The 19,571-nt window shown below is 38.6% G+C and overlaps 1 protein-coding gene across 1 annotated transcript; it reads right to left on the bottom strand.

Annotated features, from left to right (window-relative positions):
• Positions 1-8,110: 8,110 nt before the first annotated feature.
• Positions 8,111-18,415, bottom strand: LOC139731344 (photoreceptor-specific nuclear receptor-like). Its single transcript, XM_071642236.1, has 7 exons — positions 18,394-18,415; positions 16,807-17,376; positions 11,781-12,161; positions 11,170-11,415; positions 9,499-9,666; positions 8,929-9,085; positions 8,111-8,195 (listed from the first exon to the last, which is right to left on the bottom strand). The coding sequence occupies exons 1-7, from the start codon at positions 18,413-18,415 to the stop codon at positions 8,111-8,113; spliced, it is 1,629 nt and encodes a 542-aa protein (XP_071498337.1).
• Positions 18,416-19,571: the final 1,156 nt, after the last annotated feature.

Here is a 19,571-nt window from a genome sequence, read left to right on the forward strand (position 1 = left end):
AGAATGGAAAGTGCTGAGCTTGTAAAAAGTTTGTCAGATAGTATTACAACAGAAACTCATTCTTTTTTGTTTGTTTATTTTATCATTATTTACTTATCTCTCTTCTAACTTAAAGGTAGTGGATCTCTTTGCAGCCCAAATTCGAAAATGCCTAGAGACAGCTAGTAACCAAATATGCTACTATAATTTGATAAATAAGAAATAACCATTCCAGTATGTATCTTAGTGTGCACAGTAAGACAGATCAAATCAAATAGGAAAACATCTGAGCACTAAGCCCGAGGTCTGAATTTGCACTCAACTTCTTCCAATGGCTAACGGATGTTTAATTTTTGAATTTCACTGACCTCCAAATTTCACAAAGAAAACCTTCTTAGCTTGATGGTTAATAATTATGACATTTGACTGATATTGGAGATGTTTGCGAATCGGATCTACTACCTTTAATATCATTAAATCTAAAATGATTATTTGAAAGTTCGGAAATGCTGGAAATATCCTACCACAAGGAGGCAAAATATAAATGGTTCACATTTACAATTCATTTTGTTTTAAAAATTTTCTTATTTATTTTCGTTTTTGACAAACTCGCATACCAACGGCTGATATACTGTATAGTAAAGTGAATGTTTCATCTTCCAAACAGCATCCAATGGGATGGAAAACTCCAACTGAAAGGTGGACACCGTGACCATACTCGCTAAAGAAAACGCGTAATAGGGGTCGTTTTTTCTCACGGATTAGATGGAAAGTGTGATGTACGAGCGTATATAATCAAAGGGTATCAAAAAGGCCGAAATTTGGGAAAATGGTATATTGTTCAATCATGATGAAGTACTTCTTTAGGGTGCAGGAAACATTTAAGGAATACTTGTTTTTAAGGCCCGAAAAAATCATATGATCATTACTCGTTTAGGGGCCATTTTGAAAGTCCATGAATGAGCATGGTGTCCACCTTTTAATTGTCGCTACCCCTCCCGGGACAGTATCAAAGGACCGTTTTGTTAATTAACGCAATCCCCCCTTCCTTTAAAAATCCTGGCTTCAGGCCTGCTAACGCGGGTATACAATAGAAAAAATAAAAGTTAAAACAACACCAGGAAAATCACTATTCTCAATTTTGCGGCGCGCTACGCGCGCAGAGTCTCGAACACAATTAAACTTTGCAACTTCCTGGCAAAATGAGTTTTTACTATTTCCTAGATGAAATACCGTAACGCGATTGCATGCAACAGACAAAAATACAAATTTCCTCGAGACTTTAAAACGTCATTAAAACAGTCAAAATTCACAATTTGCGGCGCGCTTTGCGCGCAAATTCTTATACAACTTTTGTAGTTCGGTCGTCCAAAGAATATATATATATATATATATATATATATATATATATATATATATAATTGTGTGTGTGTGTGTGTGTGTGTGTGTGTGTCATCATTAGTATTGGTACCGAAGGTCCGTTTTTTTAGTGACCGCACCCCCCCTTGAAAAATCCTGGCTACGGGCCTGCAAGACCCACCACTTGACAAATCAATCAATTCCTGAAACATAGCTATCCACATTCTTTTAATGTAGAATGCCCTGAAATCACTGCATCATCCATTCATTATAATAATCAAACACTCACCTTTTCCAGCGATAAATTCCCAAAGAAACGAAAATTAAAATACCCTGGCATAACAAAACACATCCATGGGGGCATGCGAATTATCTCAGTGCGAGAATCAAGAGATGTTCGATCGACCCTAACTTTCTCCGACTGGTTTCTTCATCAAAAAGAAAAAGAAAATGATAAATGAATGAACAAATAGATAAATAGACGGATAAATAGATAGATAGATAGATAGATAGATAGACAGATGAATATATAAATAAATAAATAAATAAATAAATAAATAAATAAATAAATAAGTAAATGAATAAATGAATGAATGAACAAATAAATAAATAAATAAATAAATAAATAAATAAATAAGTAAATGAATAAATGAATGAATGAACAAATGAATAAATGAATAAATAAATAAATAAATAAATAAATAAATAAATAAATAAAACCATGTAAATCTACAGGGAGCGAGGATAAGCATCATGAACAAATTTCCGAGTTAGCAAATACAAGAGTATTGGTTATTGCGTATCAAGATGAATCCATTTGCCGGAAGATGTTATAATTATGTAAATACAACAGCATAACGTACACATTAAATTTATTTGATAATTTTGTCATTATCAATCTGTCACAAAAGAACGTCTAAAAGGAATACGCTGTGTGCGAGGACAGCGTCTGATTCCTGATCTGTTCAAATTGTAGTAACGACACAGATTACTATCATTGATGCTGAAACACATTTATTTACAGTCTTTAAATTCACTACATTAGCCATTGACTATTTGTTCGCACTTAAATGGTTCGTTTCTAAGACAAATATTCCGTCTGAGCAGAGGATGTACACATGTTGGGCAAAATATGCTCTATAATCCATATGTTATTTGCATGACTTGTTGGCAAAATATCGTTGTAAGGTCCACGGTAAAACGTACTCCGGCTGAACAGACGCTGATGAAGAGCAGGGAAACGCAATAACATCTCACCGCCGCGCCGGCGCAACGTTTTCAAAAGTGAAGGGCCCACTTCCGGGTTTCATCGGCTAACAAGCAAAAAAAAAAAAAAAAAAAAAACCAAAAACCAAAAACAAACAAACAAACGAACAAACAAAAAAGGCCGTCAGCTCAAAAACAAAGGCCTCAGGCCTACCGCGCTCACACTTCAAGGTTTCATTCTATCTTTAGTGCCCCTTCCGGGGTAAAAAAAGTGTGTGTGTGTGGGGGGGAGGGGGCAAAGTGGTGACACCCTGGATGTATTCCTATGTACCATATGTATGGTGCAAAAAAGTGGGGGGGGGGGGGAGGGGGCGGTTCCGCCGGCCATGCATCTGGCCGGGAAGTGCGTCAATCCATAAGTTCATCAAAGGGAAATGTGCAAGTAGTGGAGCCGGGAAATGTACAAACGGTTCAGGCATTTGTGCGAATCAATATACTTCACAGTATAGTGTGTTATACGTATAGATGATATAGAGGAACCTTTACCATTTTCATTTTCTTGAAAACCCCTATACAGATTTTCTCTAAACTTGGCAGGTATCATTCCTAGGTGAAAGGATCTCAATTTTTGATAATAAGCACCACCCACCCCCCCCCCCCGAAAAAAAGGGGAGATGGAGCCTGAATGTCCCAAAATTATGGATTTTAAACAAAATCTTCTTTAGAATCAAAAGATAGAGGTAACAGTGAACGCTATACGATGAGGACATCAAAGACTGTGGTTTCAAGTTTGTTTATATGGTGCATCACGGGATGCCCTGCGTGGGGCGGATTGGGGCTGGGATTAGGGTAAACCTTTCACATTTTCAACTCTTTCGTGAAAACCCTATGATGGATTTTCTCTGAACGTGGCAGGTATCATTTTTATAATGTAGTAGAATATTATTTTTAAATATTCGAAGGGGCACCATGGGAGGGGGGAGGGTGCAAAGGCCCCAATATAAGGGATTGTTAAAAGATCTTTAATTCTCATAGAACCAGAAGTGACAGAGCTATCCAATGCTATATTAGTAATACATTTATGAATGTAGTTTCAAGTTAGCTACGGTGGATGAGGGGCTCCCAAGGAGGGGGGAAATTAGGAGGTGGCATTTTTCATATTATTAGCTTCTTTTTGAAAACTCCAAGACTTGTTTGTTTGTTTGTTTGTTTGTTTGTTTGTTTGTTTGTTTGTCAATACCAAACTTGCCAGATAACATCCCTAGGGTGATATAGGATCTCAATTTGTTTAAATGAGCACTGGGGGAGGGGCGGGGGTGCGCGGAACGCGCCTACTTTTCGTAGGCAAGCGAGGTATTATCTCATAAATATTTATGCGCAGGCGGTGGAAAGTCTATTCAGTGTCGTGTACCAAGGAGGTACCCAGCTCCTTGCGTGTACAGACATAGACGTGTGTGTGTGTGAGTGTGTGAGTGTGTGACAGTGTGAGTGTGTGTCAGCACAATCTCTACATGACTGATGCGCTCAAAGCGCAGTGAGAAAGAATGCTAGAATTACTCTATAAAATTTATTAAAAAATCATTCGAGTACATGTAGTGCCTACATGGAAGTAAGTGTATTGAACAACAATAATGAGAAATAGAAAATTACATAATGTAGATACAGATCTACTTTAAGCAGTTATAAACATACACTGTATGAGTCTTGATGGCAGTTCTAAAACAGTCTGCATTCGAAATTATAACGGAGAGCTAAAACAGTCAGCATTCGAAATAATAACGGAGAGCTTGAGGCAATTAATTCCAAGGTAAGGTCCAGCACGTGCGAACTACCGACACCCCTCCCCCGTGATTTCTTAATTTTTAGAACAACAAGCAATTTATCTTTTAGATGCAATGAATTATTAAATCGCGATCTGCAGACGGCCTGATTTGACCAACGTTGAATCCGAGAGTAAAAAGAACAGCAGTTGCATGTCACAACGCAAAATTCCAGGCAGGATCTTAATTTTTATTGAGCCATCCATATATAATTATCCGTGCTGTGATAGCTGCCTCCTACACAACAAATTGATAATTTTATTGGCATTCTGAGTATTTTTTCTTTAATGGAACATCTGATTCGGATGTCCACATCATGCAAGTTAAGTTTTTTGAATGGGGTACATGTACTGTATTCTCTAATTCGTTCACAATAAGCATCCATATTCTGGCACGGCATCGAGATTGGTTCTGTCGTCTTCGGTGCGGACAGCTGGTTCCCGACTCGCTTCTACCAAGGAGAGACATTAACCCTTGGTTCTACCAATTAAAGGAGGTACAATTTGTAATGGGATACGGAAGGGTACGTGTGGGGTGTTGGGTGCAGGATGCTGGGTGTTGGGTGTTGGGTGTTGGGTGTTAGGTGTTGGGTGTTGGGTGTTGTCACAATAGAGGATTGCATTAAATGGCAATTTATTTTAATTCAAAATCCGAATTTTCGGGGGCCTCCCCCTTCGTCAGGGATGATAGTGCGAAACGGTGATTCGCACTGTCATCCCTGACAACCTGATGAAGGGGGAGGCCCCCGAAAATTCGGATTTTGAATTAAAATCAAGGCAATTGGCATTTAATGCATTCCTCTATTGTGACATTGTTATTGCTATTTCTAGTACTGCCAATACGCGGAGCAATTACAATATATATATATATATATATATATATATATATACACCTTAAAGACGTTATTAACCATTTATAGAAGAAACAAAAACAAAGCTTTAGTGCTGAAAAATAGTTCTAAATTGTGAGTAAGGGATAGAAACAACCAATGTAAAAATGTGTATTAGTATAATCAAAGCTAATTATTGTTAAATATACAAAATGTGACAATGGTGACATCTCCTTATATTTTAGGTTTTACTGCGGAATTTTTATAAAGTAGGATGTTTTGTGATACAACTGACCTACACATATCTATCAAATGTGATTGCTTGAAAAAAAAATTAATCACTGCTCCCAATAAACAATATCTTTAAGTCTTGTTGGTCAAGTAGATTGTCCCGCTTTTCTGTTTGCGTTATTCTTGGTGACACTAGGAAGCAAGCGACTTTTCAAGGGTCATTTTACCCGACATTATCTCAAATCGCTGGCGTTTACACCCTTGTACCTCGAAATGAAAACCGAGAAAATCTTCTATGTTTTGATAACACTACATTAAAAATACTTTCATAACTTAACTGTCGACTATATAATTTTATGATTTTTAACTACACAGACTCACAGAAAAAAAACAGTCATTGGCTGAAATGAATGAACATTGGTGAAATCAAATGAACTCAACTCAGCTCAACTATGAAAAATACTCATGATTAAACATATGTACGGTAAATCAAAATATGGTTTATTCATCACCGTTATTTCTTCTTCTAATTGAATACAACCCTCAGCTCTTCATGTTATCATTATCACCACATTGTAAAATTTAAGAAGAATACACAGTCTGACATACCAACATATACATACGTACAAACACGGTGAGTGACAGAGACTCATAAACAACCCAAATGTATGGCAACATCAGCAATGAAATTAAGAAGAGAGTGTAGGATTGATAAACTCGGTCGAAAGAGGGGCAAAAGTTAGCGTATACATTATACCACCAAGTACAATTGAAACTTATAAACGAGTTTACTTTATGTCACGAGATGTGTTGTCAGTGCAGCATCACGAGTATATTATATGTAGTCCTGAAATTTCAAGAGCGATTCCACATGTTCAAATTGGCTTTGTGAAACATTTGCCGTTTTGCTCTCTTTTTTGTGGTAGATTTGTTTTTTTAAAAAATTACAAAATTAATTAAGCAAATACGGCCAAGGTTTTATCATAAAAACAGTAACAGCCACACTATCTATGCAATATGGACAAAGTGATGAGATCATGGCCTCAAAAGTCTTTCACTGACTTACTCTAACTCTTCACTAAAATGTTAAAATCTCCTTGATTTCTGCATGAAATCTAACAGAGAATCCTGCGTTGAGATTCGATAATCAGTTAATGCTGATTTTTTTAAGGATAGGCTGTAGCTGCTATACTATCAAACAAACCACATGCAACGCAATTTCTGCGTAATCACCTCTGTGCATGCGCAAGACATATGGAAGATCTGAGAATTGAAAACAGTATTACCTCAGCTAAATTACATATCTCTGGCTTCGACAGATGTCATTATTCTATAGAAAGATTTAAAACGTTGATATTCCAAACTTTCTTACTGCAAGTCCAATTTCGATTTCACTGCCACCATTTTATTCGTCAGATTTTATGTTGTAAATCTAAGTCAAATTAAGTCAATTTAAACTACTAAACGAAAAATGAAGTCAATTGCAAAGCATTGTATTGGGCCACGTACGTTCAAGGATATTCATATTGACATGAAACTGCTTAATCTACGAAATAGCAGCTTATTTCACTAAATCAATACCACATTCAAAGTCCCTCGAGCGGGTTAAGAGAAGGCCATCCCAAAATGAACACCGCCTGTCTCAAGTATTGAGAAACAAACGAAAATTTTATGATATTTGTGGAATAATTCGCTATGATATTTTTCAGACATAATTATTGGCTGACATCTTCATAATATTAAGTTGGGAGGGCATAATATGAAGTCCCCAGCAACGCGAGAAAGGACGACTAAATTGAAGATGAATGACTCGAGGCACGTATTTCATGTACTACTGGTATGAGATTATATGCATGGTCTACATACTTGTCGGTGATTGGTCATAATACACTTACGTGACCACGAGGATCGAAATTGTTATACTGCAGGCAGTGACGTCACGTCAAGTGATACGATTCAAGAGCTTGACTAGCTGCCGACGGGGCTATGATGAAAATGATGTGTAGTTATGTAGATCATGTATGAAATACGATATATTGTCTTGTCTATAACCTTGTCATGAAGCCCTTGTCAGCCATTGGGATTTATGTCTTACCCTCAGGAAAATATAGCTTCTTGGGGAAAATACTTCCGCGGGGACGTTAGATATTTAATTGAATCTTAGAAAGCGCAAAAAAAAAAAATGGTTTACGATCGTTAACAACACGCGATGATCAGTCATCCTACAGCACGTCGCTATAATACGTGACATTCACAGGTCACGTTAAAATACAATTGATCTCCGAAGTTATTGCACAAACCATATTATACGAAGTTTGGCAGAGACTTGTAGCACATTGCTTCTCACTGTTTTTGCTATATTTGACAAAGGTTGTAATTTCATGCCAGGTTACTGGCAGTTCAGAACACAACAGATGTAGCAGAGGCAAGTTGCTGGTACTTTTCCTTATTGCATGCGGAGGAGGTAAGCGATCGATTGTATCCTACCAGCTTGTCTACTCTGGCTGCAAGTATAATGTAGGACACAACTTCCAGTTCACATACAAACTGTTGTTGGGCACCAATCGCAGGGGGACGTGTGGCACTTACTGGGGTTAACCAATGGTGTGCTTTGGCCCTACGCGGTGGCGGTCGTGGCCGGATTATGTGTCAAATACCATGTCACGCAAACACTGAAACGAAAAGGCTAACACGACTTGAACATGTCACAGAGAAGCCGCTGTATTGGTATGCTGCCAATGGTGTTCCGGAAGTAGAGTATCTCCACAGTTCTGGATGAAAAAAAAAGACAATTTTTTTTTAATAAATAGGTACACGCATATTACAAATAATCAAGTTACAAATAGGCTGAATGGTCAAAGAGAGGTATGCATTTTGTATAATTAAAAACACATTGTATTTGCTCCTAAATCCATTAGATTTAATGTCCATTGTAACGAAAATGACGGAAGTTAATTGTGGATTAAATGGTAACAGTGATTTAAGTGTGAGATGGCAGCGGTTGTGGCAGGATAACGGCTGAGTTTATGTAATATAGCGGTTGCGTGCTTGATCAATGTTGATGTAGCGGAAAGAGGTTTATAGGGATGACGCCGTGACGCAAGAACTCGGAGGGGCCTTTGGCGATACTAAGTGATGGGTGATAGTAAGGTAGAGGCGGTATTGGCGATGTATTGGACTCTCTCATTTAGTAGTTAAGACTATGGACTCTAGAAACAGGAGGTCACAATTTTGAACCATGCCCATTGCATAGGGTACTAACTTAATGGACAAGGGGTTTTACGCACAACGTGCCTCGCCATCACAGGTGCCTGAATGGAGAACTATAGCAAAGCCGAGGTAGTAATAATGACTGCGTCCTCTCTCTTGCGATGAAGCAACGCCATCGACAAATATGAATTGTAATGATATTGACAGACATTGTTATAACATTCAAACTGGTACTGGAGATGAACATTGACGGTTTTATTGGCATCTAGTGGTAATGCTGCTCATGAATCATACTTTGACTGGATGCTGCGAACGGATGGTAGGAGGAGGAGAAGTCGTCCAAATCTCGTCCTGTGGCCAGGATGGCGTGTCTGGCTGTACTCTGCCAGGGTCATCTGGGTGTCATCCTGTATCCTCTCGACAGCAGCACCCTCCCGAAGTCCTTGGGACTCTGTGAAGTTATAAGTAGATGCACTTCATCATCAAATCAAATCATCCAAAGCTATTCGAGTTTTGGTGTTGTGCTCACCAGAGAGCCAAAGCGCAGCATATGCTAGTAACTTTATCGTGTCAGAATGATTGTCTGTGATGTCATTAGTTAAATCCTTAACACTTCGAGGCTGCCTTTGTAGACCCTAATGTTTCAAATAATTAGATAACATCGCAGCATCATTACATTTATGAAGATGATGTTTTTATAGTGGCTTGTGATCATAATGCAACTTGAAGAAAAAATGTTACGTGTACCGTTGCGTAATCACCCCTAACAGAACAGGGTGTTGCTTTATATTGATAATGGATCTCTCACTCTGATACAGTCAAAATCATTTGAGCTGTATCAAACAGGCAGCTTTCATCCCATACCTGGTCGGAAGAGGGCGAGTGCTTTCAAACAAGCAAACTCCATAGGGTCGACTTGCATCTCTCGGGCGCGGTAAACGATGTCTTGCAAAACTTTGACGTCATGCTGAATGGCGCTGTCTGAGTGGTCGCTCTTTAGAAAGTTGAGTGTTTCTACGCTGAAAAGTTGACCTGTTCAAGTTTGTAGGAAATGGCATGCACCAAACATGTGAACATGATAGGAACATAAAAGGGAACACTGCACAAGTTTATCATGACAATTCATAACGTACTTCATAACGTAATGTATAGATCCTGAAATGACGCTATTGCATTTATATGTCTTTACCAAATGTGACGCAGATAGGAGGCGAAAGTTTTCGTTACTATTTTTCCCAAACATACGATATTGTTTACTTTTTATTAAAGATGAAGGCCTTTAATCATTTAGCGAGTAGGTTAAGAATGGGTGTAAGTTTGTGCTACCGTCATCTATCGATAGTCACAAAATATATTTGTAAGACTATCTACTTGAGATGTGGAGTTTGTTGATTACACAAACCAAATATCCAAATTATATTCTAAGGCATGATTAAATTGACTTTACGATTAAGATAAGATCAGCATTTTGAACCTTTCATCAATGTCAGACAAGTGTAAAATTAAGGAATTTACGTTTTTACTTGCTATCATAAAATAATATCATTGGTCGCATATTAACGGCAGATTAGCAGAGGTAACACTATCATCACCTTAAAAGTATTGTTTACCATTGAGAGCAGTGATTTGAGAAACGATCGATTATCACATTTGATGCATATGCGTAGGTCAGTTGTGTCCAAACAAAAATCCAACCATGTAAAAATTTTGCTATAAAAGCCTGAATATAAGGGGATATTACTATTCTCTCGATAAACCATAACTGTAGACGGTTTATTCTGGAAGCAATTTTATCATAACTATTGTTCACATTTTGGATATTTAACAATACTTATCATTGATTAAACTAATAAACATTTTTACATTGGTTGTTTCTATTCCTAAATCACATTTTAGAACTATTTTAAGCACTAAAGCTGGTTTTTGTTTCATATGCAAATGGTATATAATGCCTTTAAAACTATTCATTATTTCGTTATAGACAAAAACAAAAATATTCACAGAAATCCTGATTTGGTACATATTTCACCAACTACAGCACTCCTTTCCCCCTAAAAGTCATTATTACACTTGCACTGTACGACTCTTTTCTCTTTGATTTCATGTCATAGAAGGATATTTGGTAAAATTTTATTTACATGTCACGGGGAGTACGGGACGTAAAGATATCGCCACCTCCTTCTATCTGCATGTGTTGCTGCGACCATGATTGTTGCATGTAAAAAGTAAAACTGAAAAAAAAAAGGATAATATCCTGAATGGGTCAGATTAAAATGAAATTACATGTACCATTCTGTTGATTGCTCGTACAAAAAATTGTATCTTATTTCCAAAGACATACTGGAAATGATACTGATTTGAACTTTGAGGAAATGGACACGGCATGTGCAAATTCAATGCAGGCAGACAAGAGGAATGGTTGCAATAGAGAACATCGGATAGAGATCATTCAGTTTCCTCATGGCTATGGCTAATTGCTTTCTAGAGACTGAGCAAATCCAATGGCTGCAAATAATTCTTTGTCGATCCCCTTACCACAGCCTTGCGCCACAGACCATTGGCAACCTCCGAGAACGAAGAGCTCGGCCCACGATTCCTCCAAAAGAATAGCTTGGTCGCTGAACGGAAGCGTGAGGAATGCAGGGATTCCCCGCGCCCATTTCACCGTCATGAAGAGTAGACGTGCAGCGCTCTCGTAAAGGTGGTCACGTGACATTGGAGGGATAGGCAAAGGCAGGACGGATGGAATGTACGTCGGCTGATCGAATGCGGTCTGCTTTACTGAAGCATTATATAAAAGGCAAGAAAGATAAAAACAATTAAAAAGTGGGTCGAGATAACATTGTAGCACAGATAACAGCCCACATGTTAACAAGTTTTACAATGGCCGTATGAGACCGTCAAGATAGCACAAAGCGTGTGTCCTCACATCTTTATGTGTGTTTCTTTGTTGTTAACTTTCTTATCATGATCATAAACAGTGACATCAAACCTCTGTTCTCCATTGTCTGTAGCAGTGAACGGTCACGAAAATGTAACTACTTTGACAGGATAAAATGTCAAAACCCAAACATTTTGTTAAGCATTCCAAGCCACCACGCAGAATGCCATCTTATTGCACCTTCCTTGCAGCTCAACAGACTTACTGACTGGCGTCTTTGGTGAATTTTCCTTATAGGCATCACTTGAGGGAGGCAACAGTCCGTCCACGCCAAAACTATGTGGTAGCGAGGGTTGAAGCTTGTGATTGACTACTGGCATCTGACGACCCGCGCCCGCTGCGCCGTGATCAGGAAGTTTGGGTGGAAGTCTAGTGGCGAAGTCGGGAACGACAGGCGCGAAACTTGAGCGGCGTTCGTAGCCAAAGCCTGTTGGGAAGGGTCGATGTGGTTGGACTAATTGGGGCGTCCAACTTGGTGTCAGGTTAGGTTTGGTATCTGTGATGCCATTCTTTGGTGTGGACGTAGGAGGGACAGAGACGCCAAAAGGAAGCGCAAAACTTCGAGGAGCGCGTTCATGTTGTACGGCTGTGAAAATAAGACGAAAAAACAGAAGGAACTCAGGAAGAATTTGTCGCGCTTTGGGTTTGCTATATTGCATAAAAACATATTCACGCTTAAAGTCAATAAATGAGTCATGTATTCATAATTATGTATGCATATGTATATATGTACACACATATTATGTGCGTGTGTTTGTGTGTGTGTATTTAAGACAAGCCTTTTAGACTCATGCATTGATACCACTTAAAGTGCACTAGAGCGTCGTAATAACACCCCTTTTTGAAATGAATTTGATTTGGATTATTCTATTTTTTTTCAATTATCTGTTGACTTTAGTTTGTACAAGATACGAGGATCAGACCTTAACGTATATTGTTATGTATCAAACAGAACGAAATTATGACAATGACATTGATATATATAGCAAAATCTTGAATCGAATCGGCGGATCTCATTTTATCTGGATGCGATTTTTTCCCAACATGCACCTTGTATCAGAGAATGAGGTTGTAAGGTAGAGACAGCTAGAGGGCGGACTGCACACATTTTTTATTATGATATTCCATCTATACATATTCATGCTTTGTCAAAAGATAACTCACACTGTATGCATCGAATGTACGATAGCATCACCCCTTTGTGTATAGGACACATTACAATCAAGCCCGTAAATAGGACATTTATGTAAATCAACGTTTAAGGAGAGTTTTGTCGTCATACAATTTCTTTACTATTATGAAACGCTGATGAATGAAACGTTATTGACAACCTGGTTTTGTTTACATGGCACGAATTACAGTATACATGTACGTTTCTTTTCACATTTAACCTGCAAATACATATGTCTATTGATGATTATACCACACTTATCTGTATTCCAGTCACTGTTTAGTTTTTGTTACTTACGACGTCTGCAAGGAACCTTTTCATGTCGGTGTAAATACATTACTATAACTACACCAATCCGTGGCTTTGAATCTGTGTCATTTCTCCCCATAAACTTTAAGATCATGATAAAAATTTCCATTTGATTTTTCTTCCCATAGATATCCGTCTCACCACACAAATCAATACCACATTTTGTTGTGGTGACCTGAACTTATTTAATATTTTACAGTGACATATTATGAACTACAATAAATGGAACACGGTGTTGATATTGGATTTTTGCCGTTTGCTGAAGCAAAAGAACGCAGCGTACGTGCGCAAGAATTAATCAATACTCGGAAAGGGCATAAAAATCAATCTTCTTGAAGTGAGAGCGATCGCTGATTTCACACGTTCAACAATCTGTGTAAGATCAAGGTTATAGTAGGTCATAATCGCGAATGCTATGAACTTGTGGCGTCCTGATGTGAACGAGTATATTGCGGGATTACAGACTTCTTAAAAAGGAGTGTATGAATGACGCATAAAGTACGAGTATTTGGTGGATATGCCTTCCTAACTTAAAGTAATGATAGTATGCACACAGTGAAGAGACTTTGGCTTATTGAACAGTCAATATTTTATGTTAAAACGCTGATTTGGTGTGCCTTTAATCATATTCATTAAAGCATTGATGTGTTCTTTTTGATTCTGTCTTTCTAAATTCTGGAGAAATGTGTGATAAACTCGATGAGAGAAGAAGACAAAAACTTTTTATGCACGAAATTCATGCGTGAAATATGAGAGAAAAGATCATAGTATATTTACATGACGTTTCCATCAGTAGTAAGTTGGGATCCACGGTATGGAACAGGATGGTGCGTCACAAAGAGGGATTCAGCTGTCATTGTGACGTAGTGAGCAAATTGATCGAGATCTTTGATCGCTGGCAGAGTGTCTGGACATCTGGCTCATCTCCTATCCCCCCCCCCCCACCACCACCACCACCAGAACGAGCTCACTTATAGGACGTATACACAACACGTAATCATTCATAGTATGGCTATGTTCTGTAGTGTACCCAGAGCACACACTATCAACAAATACGCGCATCAGTTCAGTCAATATTAGGGAGAAGCGAATTCTGTCTGTTATTTGTTTTTCTCCACACGAATCTATGTCAGTTTTGTTTTTGTTTTTCAGATCTATAGTGTAGGGTACATGAAGTGGTCATTCTTTGCCAAAGCAAAAACATCCCAATCTACGCCTGCAATGACGTACGTTGAGTTTGCTTCATGAAGTCTCGATAACACATAACACTCCCAGAACACACCATGTAGGTACATGTAGATAAGAGAACAATATTCAGATATCAGGGGATAATATAAAGTTTTAGATCTCATGTGGACATGGCTTCCTATACTGTCGATTATAACAAGCAATCATTGTTTTTGTACCTTTATCGTTGGGGATGACAAAGCTCTGAGATTGCCAACTCTTAACGCCAAAAAATTCAACGAAGTCAACTCCGTTAAAATAAAGAGTAAGAAGGGAAACAAGAAAGTGTGAGTTAGGTTTTCCAAAGTTTGTTTTCCCCATTGTCGACGAGATCTATTCTTCTTGAAACAGAATGCCGATACATCTCAGCTGAGTAAAGACAGGAACACCATGTCATGCGATCATCGACACACCAGTAATCCACTCTGCGTATTACGGTTGTTTATTCGCCGATCTTTCGAGGACAAAAATTCGTTGTTTGATTTCCAGTTAGAGATTAAAGGATACTTTTAGGTTAATCTGTAATATTCATTGATCAAGTCTCTGCAATTGATTCTAGGAAGGGTAGGGCTCTAATAAATGCACTTCCGAGTATATAGAGAGTGTAAAATTGAATCTGGCAACTGCAAGTACAAATAAACATTGCTGTTTACGCAAATTATCCACTTCCCTGTAGGAATATACAATGTATATCCAATGGATAAGTGCTATGCAGGATTGATTCTTATAACACCAATACAATGATTTTGCGTTAATATCTGATTATGTCATATCTCTCATTCATCCATTTGGCACAGCCCTGAAAGAAGGCATAACTTTACACCCATTCTTACTAAGTTTTCCTAACAATCTACCTAGGCCGTGGAAATTTCGCACATGTTGCAAGCCTTTATCGGCCACCTTCGATCTGTTTACGTAGATCGATTACAAAGCCAAAGGGGTTTCAAGTCTATTATCGTGTGAGCCACGCGACACTAGGTTCAGATAAACACAAGAAGTGTTTGTCTTGTACACGATTAAAGTATTTGATGATGAAGTGGTTAATTACTCACGCACACTTTAAGGGGCAATTTTCCCTAACGCGCATTAGCACACTTTGTTAGTATATATTTTTTAAATCGACACATGGTGACAGAAAGAGCGACGGTGAATAAAATGCGTTTCGAACAGTCAAGCTACTTTTGTTCCTTAAAGCCTCAATGACATTATTAAACAGCGTCTTATCACATATCAAATATGACGTACATTCCACGGTCGTTGTTCCAGTGTAAACCAGTCTTGCTGTTTGACTTTATCCCAAATTAAAAAGTCCTAGTTTAATCACATTACATCACCAGTTGTCTTACAGGCTTCGGAGCCATAGCTTTGCTACATTTAGAAACCCGAGGTGTCTCCTGTTTTCGTGTTTTACTTCGTCATGCAAAATTAACACAATTCTCCAGCAGACCTTTTGCAATGCAAGACACAGAGGAAAAATACAAACTAACAAAATGTTTGTGTGTTTGTCTTTGTTTATAGGTATATAATGATATATACGGTATCCATCTCACCCACATCAATACACCGATACACGCCCTATATGTACAAACAGAAACACTGCACAGTTCCGAACACACACACACACACACACACACACACACACACACACAAACACACAAACAGACAAACAAACAATAGCAATTTAGTCCATGTGATGACGAAATACAGAAATAAATGTATGGTTATGTTAGCTTATGGTCCATTAAACTATAATCATATCTTATTAAGTAAGATCAAATCAGGCCATTGGTGATTCCTCCCCCGCACTTGCACCCGTTATATCTGTGAGTTAAATCCTTGATTTTTTTAACCGTTTTTTTTTCTAGTAATTTTGTCACAAGAAAAGGACTGTCATCTCACCAAGCATCATTATCATGTGTTTATTGTGACGGCCCTTGCAAAGTGGAACAAGTAATAAAAGAGAAAAATGGAACAATTTACTGTATTCTGTATCAAAAAGATTACTGAATTTGCTTGTAAAACTTGATATTCCTCAGATAATCTTATTTTACCAATCTCTCTTTGTTATTGTCATGTTTTCGTTGGCACATTCTATTCTTGAAAATATGTTGTAGATGTAAATTGAAATGAAAATTGAAATTGAATTGTAGTGGGTTTTTTTTTTTGTCGTGTATCTAAATCTTGTAGATCCTCCCTCACGAAACTTCCCTCATGTGTAAGAACATTATCATGGACTAAATGTAATCTCTGAAAATGTCAGAACTTTATATCTCAACCGGTAATTTTTAAGGAAATAGGATGCTAGCTTTAAACAGTATTGCTTTAAATGTGAATCAGTCGATTAAAGAGATGCCAATCACTTTGTAGTCGGGGAAAAATGGAAATGGAAAATATGACATAACGAGAATCCATAATTTACAAACGACGTGCTATCTTTTAGACAGTATAGCTCGGCAACGAATGATGTTGACGGAAGAAAAGAAACCTTCAGATATTGGCCATGTGCTCTGGTCTGTATATTTACCATCTCGATTCATGCTGACCTCCAAGCATTTCCGGTAGCGACATGCCTGGCACTGGTTTCTTCGAGCAACATCCACCACGCAACGGCCTTCGTCACGACAGATGTAGGCCAGATTTCGACGGACGCTCCGTTTGAAGAAGCCCCTACACCCATCGCAGCTGTACACGCCGTAGTGTCGCCCGGAGCTTCGATCGCCGCACACCTGACATTGAATGCTCGCACCTCTGTCTTGCGTCCTGCCGATGGGTAGTCCAGGCGCCACGACGGTGGCTATGCTGTCGAGCCTCATAAGGGACAAAGTGTCAAATTGACTGGTCGTTGCTACTGTAGTAGCAGTCGATGGTGTTGATGGTTGTTCAAGGAACTTTGGAACACTGCTTGTCGGTGTTCTTGGTGAACTTTCGCTGCCATCTGCTCCATCTCTCGTCTCATGCTCACATTTTGATTCTGCGTTCTCTTTGAATGGAGAAGTCAGATACACGGTTGATGTTTCCGGCTCTTCAGATGAGCGGGATGGATTAGCTTCTGTCTCGCTTGATCTGACCAGTTTTACAGCCTCAGATGTGTGGTCTTAAAGAAAGAGGAATACGTTATTTCTTTACGGAATAAGCCATTGTGGAAAATATACTGTATGAACAGGGAACGAAACTAAAGTTTTAAACATGACTTTTCTTTCTTTGTTCCCTTTCTCCGTACTCGCTGCAGCTTTAAACTCAACCTACGCTCACAGGTCCAGCTAAAAGTGGCTTGAAGAGACGTTGACGATGAAAGTGAATGTGCTTTGTTGCAAAAAGAGAATGGAGTCAAAGAGAGAATGATAAAACCTGACGGAGAGCCCACAACTAATTGAAAAGAGTAACTTATGTAACCATGGAGAAAGAATACTCTCAAATAGCAGTGAATAGCGGGCATTCTCTTCATTAACGAGCATGTATTATGTTGCCTGAGATGGACTGGGTTGAAGAAATACAAGATGTTACACAGCTTTCACTGACTGTAACAGTATGCTAGCAGAAACAATGTCAAGACTCACCAGGAGGTTTCAAAAGCATCGTTCACCATGAGACGAAGACTGATTAATGTGACTTGGTGATGGTACACCTATATTTAAAATCAAATCTTCTCTTTGGTCATAAGAAATGAACCAAGTGCATTTGCAGCAATACAAGTGTCTTCGCATCACTGCCTGATTGATATACAATGATATCGCATGAGCAGAGTTACGCTGTTCATCACGGTCATGCATACATTCTGAAAGTGTAAATCTATGAGCATTGTGGATCAATTTTTCCTCTCTTTGATAAAATATGCAAGTAACATTCTTATTTGACTGTCATTTTGTTTCAGACTAACTATAGCGTAAGCATGAAAGTTTTGTTTAAAGTAGCTTTCCAAAATTCTTTTTGCCTTTCCATAAGATAATCCATATCATTCCGCTGATGAGAAACGCCAAATAAGAACTATAGCTTTTATTAGAGTTGGAGGAACCAAACACGATTGTCTTGGCATATTATGTCATGAGATGTATAAAAGAAAATAAAGCAAAGTTACATTGCTCTAAATTGATCATCTACATAGCCCTCCTACCTGAAGATCTCTCAGATTCCATATTGGACCGAATAAATCGAATTCCGATGAGTAGCTCAAGTTAATATTTGGACACAAAAAAGAACAAAATCTTGGTGCTGATCGTCCAGTCCTCAAATATCACAGAGTGGCAGGATGATGAGAGTTGTGACGTTGTTAAATGCAATGTTGCAGACGAGACCAAAATTCCTCAACACCACACTTCTCCCTCCTTTCAATTAAAACGACTCAGGCAGTCCTAACTCACACCTGTCCGTTCGATGTCCCACAATGGACCGTTGATGAAACACTTGTCCGACATTCAACGGATGATGTGTTCAGGATACTTGATACAATCGGCAATGGCAATGAATGAAATGCCCTCTCTCTAACTGACATCTGTCTTCGTTCACGCAAAATGCAAATGCAAGAAGGGGGTGGGGACGGCAGCATATGGTTGGTATCAGATTTATGCTAGGCGTATAGAGGTTAGCGATTAATATTGTTGATAAGTTGTAATCTCGTCACCGAGCAGCTAGTTAAGGCTTTGGAATATAAGAGCAAATCAATTGGTATAACTGCATATGAAAATCGATGACAACTCATGTTGCATTATAAATCAGACATTGGGACCATAATTATGTGAACATGGAAAGCCGTGGCAAATTACACTTTCTCCATTAACATGGAGTTATTCTGTCACAAAAAGCCACATCGTTGTCAGAAGAAAAGGAGAGGGGATGGTGTATATAATGCTTTGAAAGTAGAAGTCCAGATGAATGAATAATATATATATATGTTTGTCTGTACGATTGTTTGATCTACAATTGTCTCTATGTTGTATTGTGATAAATTCCCATCCCTCATAATTTGACTGGAGAACACAATCTAATTGGCCGGACAATATTTTACTCGACACAATCGTGACAATGCTGGTCGTGCGAAAAGTTGCACCTGTGAAGTTCCAACGGTTGATGTGCTGACTGACTGCACTTTGACTGGTTGTACATGCAGATTTGGTCCACGAGAGGAACAACATGATTAGAGAGGGCCTACAGAGCAGACTCCTACGAACATGTAAGAAATGAAGGAAAAAAAGAAAGGAGAAGAAACAGAGATAGGGAGGGAGGGAGGGAGGGAGGGAGGCGAAGGGGCGAGAGATGAAGGGAGAATCAGACTTCGAGCAGACGGGAAGACAC

The sequence above is a fragment of the Diadema antillarum genome, unplaced genomic scaffold (assembly GCF_040938485.1).
Source record: "Diadema antillarum isolate AM-2024a unplaced genomic scaffold, OU_Dant_1.0 seq00000368_RagTag, whole genome shotgun sequence".
In the NCBI taxonomy this organism is placed as follows: domain Eukaryota; kingdom Metazoa; phylum Echinodermata; class Echinoidea; order Diadematoida; family Diadematidae; genus Diadema; species Diadema antillarum.